Raw genomic sequence first — 3,804 nt, forward strand, 5'->3', positions numbered from 1 at the left:
AGAGCACGAGAGGATTCTATACAATAATTTAGATGTATTAAATAAATAAAAAAATAATAGCAGCCTTCTACAATGCAGGCTACACATAGGTTTACTTCGGCTTGAAGTACCCAGGTCTTTAGTACACCTACAGGAACAGATCTGCTCCACGAGTGTTTTAAAGAAACATATCTATAAGATACATACGTAAGAGTGTCTACTGTTAGGACAAAAATTGAAAACACACTTTACCACGGTCTCCACATATCTAATGAACCCATTCTGGGGTTGTTACGGGAAAAGTTTGGCTGCAGAACCTGTCTGGGGGGTGCAGCGTCAGCGTGGTTGGAAAGCGCCAGCGAGGGCAGCGGGAGGGTGTTTTTGGCAGCTGGCTTGTTCTCCGCAGGGCAGAGCCGCTCCTGGGCAGGGTTTGTGCCTCGAGCGCTGCCCTTTGGGCTCTGGGGACTCTTCTGTGCCAGGAGAGGCTGCTGAGAAGGGCTCAAAGGCCTCAGCGCTGCTTTGCAGGTGTCCTCTCCAGACCTGGGCAGGGATTTGAGCAGGTGGTTGAGGAGGCGCGCCCCGAGGCTCTTGTCCATCCAGTCGCAGGTGAGCAGCAGGTTGTGCACCTCGTGCATGCACTGGATGTAGCCGGTGCTGAACCTCTGCTGGGCCTCCAGACCCAGCCTGGAGTCAGCTGCGAGCGGGAGGAGACAAAGAGCAGCTGCTGAGAGGCTGGGGATGCTCACCCAGAGCCATGGGCTCTGCGAGATGCTTCTCTCGCAGGGTGTGATCCCTGTGCCCTGCTGCCCACCGCCGAGGAGAAACTGTGCCAGAAACCAGAAATCGGCTCTGGAAGGGAAAAACGTTTCCCGTGGATAAAACCGTGCCCAGCTCCATCTCCCCATCTAGTGGAGAAAGCCAAACCCCGGCAGCAGCCTGGGTGAAACAGTTCGGAGGGTGTGAGAGATGCTGGTGCCAGTGGATCAAACCTGCTGGCATCGGGAAAGGGACCGGGAGCAGGGGGAGGAACCAAGAGCAGGAGCAGGAGCAGGAGCAGGGTGAGGGAGCAGGAGCAGGAGCAGGAGCAGGAGCAGGGTGAGGGAACAGGAGCAGGAGCAGGAGCAGGAGCAGGGTGAGGGAACAGGAGCAGGAGCAGGGTGAGGAGCAGGAGCAGGAGCAGGGTGAGGGAACAGGAGCAGGAGCAGGGTGAGGAGCAGGAGCAGGGTGAGGGAACAGGAGCAGGAGCAGGGTGAGGAGCAGGAGCAGGGTGAGGAGCAGGAGCAGGAGCAGGAGCAGTGTGAGGAGCAGGAGCAGGGTGAGGGAACAGGAGCAGGAGCAGGGTGAGGAGCAGGAGCAGGGTGAGGAGCAGGAGCAGGGTGAGGAGCAGGAGCAGGGTGAGGGAGCAGGAGCAGGAGCAGGGTGAAGAGCAGGAGCAGGGTGAAGAGCAGGGTAAGGAGCAGGAGCAGTGTGAGGAGCAGGGTGAGGAGCAGGAGCAGGGTAAGGAGCAGGAGCAGGAGCAGGAGCAGGGTGAAGAGCAGGGTGAAGAGCAGGAGCAGGGTGAGGAACAGGCACTCACCCAGCATCTTGCTGCTCTGGATGTTCTGCAGGTGCTTTACTGTCATTTCCAGGATATCTGCTTTTTCCAGTTTAGACTGCTGATAAGGAAAGAGAGCAGCAATTAGAGGCAAAGAAGGGTTTGCACCGTGCCCAGCTTTTCTAAAGATGAGGCATTTCCCTTCCTCCCCACCCCCACAACCTGATTTCCCTCTGGCAAAAGGACAAAAAGCAGCATAAAATGAGCACTTACATCCAGGTGAAATGCACCCACAACAGTCTCCTTCAGCTGGTCTAAGCAGTTATTAATCCTTTCCCTTCGCTTCCGCTCAATGAGGGGTTTCCTCAGCTGGCAAAGAAAAGGAGCAGGGAAAATTGCAGTTGGTATTTTCATTTCCTCTCCCTGCTGCTGTTCCCAGAGATGCCCTCCCCTGTGTGATGGCAGCGCAGGGTGACACAGGACAAGGTGAGGATGGAGAGTGTGCCAGCTCCAGCCATGGCCTGTCCCTGAGGCGGCATCACCTCTCCCTTCTCCCACTTCCAATCATTTCAAAGAGAGAAACTCATTTCACCTGACCCAAACAGAGAGATGATGGCACAGAAAGGAAGCAGAACAACACCCACATGAGTTAAATTCAGAGAAAACGTTTTTCTAGGAGGAGAAAAAGCGTTGTCCCCGTGCTGTGTCCTGCGAGCAGAGGCCTGGGACCCCTCATCCCCAGGGGACACGTACCTTCCTCTCCTCCTTGCTGCTGGCCACCTTGTGCGTGCTGGCGGTGGCCGACGCCGTCATCCTGGTCCAGGCAGCCGGCCTGGCTCCGGTGGGATGGGATGGGATGGGATGGGATGGGATGGGATGGGATGGGATGGGATGGGATGGGATGGGATGGGATGGGATGGGATGGGATGGGATGGGATGGGAAGGGATGGGATAGGAAGGGATGGGATAGGAAGGGATGGGATAGGAAGGGATGGAATGGGAAGGGATGGGATAGGAAGGGATGGAATGGGAAGGGATGGGATAGGAAGGGATGGAATGGGAAGGGATGGGATAGGAAGGGATGGAATGGGAAGGGATGGGATAGGAAGGGATGGAATGGGAAGGAGGCTCAGGCAGTGGCTCGCTCTCCTTCCAGATGGGCTCTGCAGCTCGGCTGCTCCTCGCTGTATTTATAACCCCGAATTAGCATCTGAAAGGCAACTTTCCTTGGCGGGATTTCTTTTCCCACACGAGGGGTCGAGCCCGGAGGTTTGTGGCCATCAATCAAAGCTGACAGGTCACTGCTTCTTTTCAATGGCCACGCCGGCCCCCCCAAACGGCGACAGATGTCCAGCCTCCGACGCTGTGCTTTGGAGGGATCTTTTGTTCAGGAAGAAGGGAAGGAAAATGGGCGCACTCGGAGCAGCTTGCACAGCTCCTCGTTCAATTTGCACAGATTCCCAGGGAGGGACACAATAGCGGGGAAGCGGTTGAATTACACCTGGGAAAATGCCTTCTTACTCATCTTTTTCTCCTCTATCTCCTGGAAGCCATGCCTATTTTTACCTGCTGACCCCCAGTCGTTTCACATCATTGCAACAGCTTCTTAATTTAATAACAGAGTACTTCAGCCAGCAGTTCCTGCTCCCAGGGATTATTATTACAAGGAAATGGCGATCGATTAAAAACTGTTGACAGCAGACACCCGAAGGAAGGTTGTTTCCATCACAGAAATCCTCTAGGGAAAACATGGGAATTTTATTTACCTCCTGGGAACCTGAATTATCTGTTGCACCTGGGAGGAGGTAGGAAATAAGTAACTCTTCTAGTTTTGGGCCACTCTGCAGAATCTAATATTACATTTACAGAGTATTGAAGATACAAACAAATCCAAAGGTGAGTTAGTCCTGTGGGGGCTTTACTTCTTTGATTTTTTTTTCCCCCCTGCAGCAAGGCCTGGGTGGCTTTGTGGGGAAGGGGGTTTGTCTGTTTGCTCCTCTGGAATGCTGGTGCAGGAGAAGAGAGGCCTTTTGAGGGGGCTTGGTGTGGGGTGAGAACGCACTTTTATACTTCCTCACTTGTGCCTGGCTTGGGGGAGAGTATGAAGGTGTTTTTCATTGCTTTCTGAAGCTGCTTTGCTAATGAGCAGGATTTGGCAGTGTCCTGTTGAGTCCCACAGGTGAAGCCCTTCGGATTGGTGTCAAATGTGTCACCTTATTGAAGAGGAGAGGAAGCAGCTGCAGCGGTTCAGAAGCACTGCAAGCCTTCCCAATGCACTGGTGGGATTTTCT

At 54.1% G+C, this 3,804-nt stretch overlaps 1 protein-coding gene across 1 annotated transcript; it reads right to left on the reverse strand.

Annotated features, from left to right (window-relative positions):
* Positions 1–227: 227 nt before the first annotated feature.
* On the reverse strand, positions 228–2,326 carry LOC131581803 (transcription cofactor HES-6-like). Its single transcript, XM_058844480.1, has 4 exons — positions 2,267–2,326; positions 1,787–1,882; positions 1,556–1,634; positions 228–673 (listed from the first exon to the last, which is right to left on the reverse strand). The coding sequence occupies exons 1-4, from the start codon at positions 2,324–2,326 to the stop codon at positions 228–230; spliced, it is 681 nt and encodes a 226-aa protein (XP_058700463.1).
* Between the last annotated feature and the right edge of the window lie 1,478 nt (positions 2,327–3,804).

This window comes from Poecile atricapillus, chromosome 8 (assembly GCF_030490865.1).
Source record: "Poecile atricapillus isolate bPoeAtr1 chromosome 8, bPoeAtr1.hap1, whole genome shotgun sequence".
In the NCBI taxonomy this organism is placed as follows: domain Eukaryota; kingdom Metazoa; phylum Chordata; class Aves; order Passeriformes; family Paridae; genus Poecile; species Poecile atricapillus.

Excerpts from the sequence above, each read along its gene's own strand:
- LOC131581803 (XM_058844480.1), bottom strand. The coding sequence starts at position 2,326 with ATGACGGCGTCGGCCACCGCCAGCACGCACAAGGTGGCCAGCAGCAAG. Across the intron at positions 1,883-2,266 it reads GCAGCAAGGAGGAGAGGAAG|CTGAGGAAACCCCTCATTGA; the intron begins GTACGTGTCCCC and ends TTTCTTTGCCAG. Across the intron at positions 674-1,555 it reads CCAGAGCAGCAAGATGCTGG|CTGACTCCAGGCTGGGTCTG; the intron begins GTGAGTGCCTGT and ends TCCCGCTCGCAG.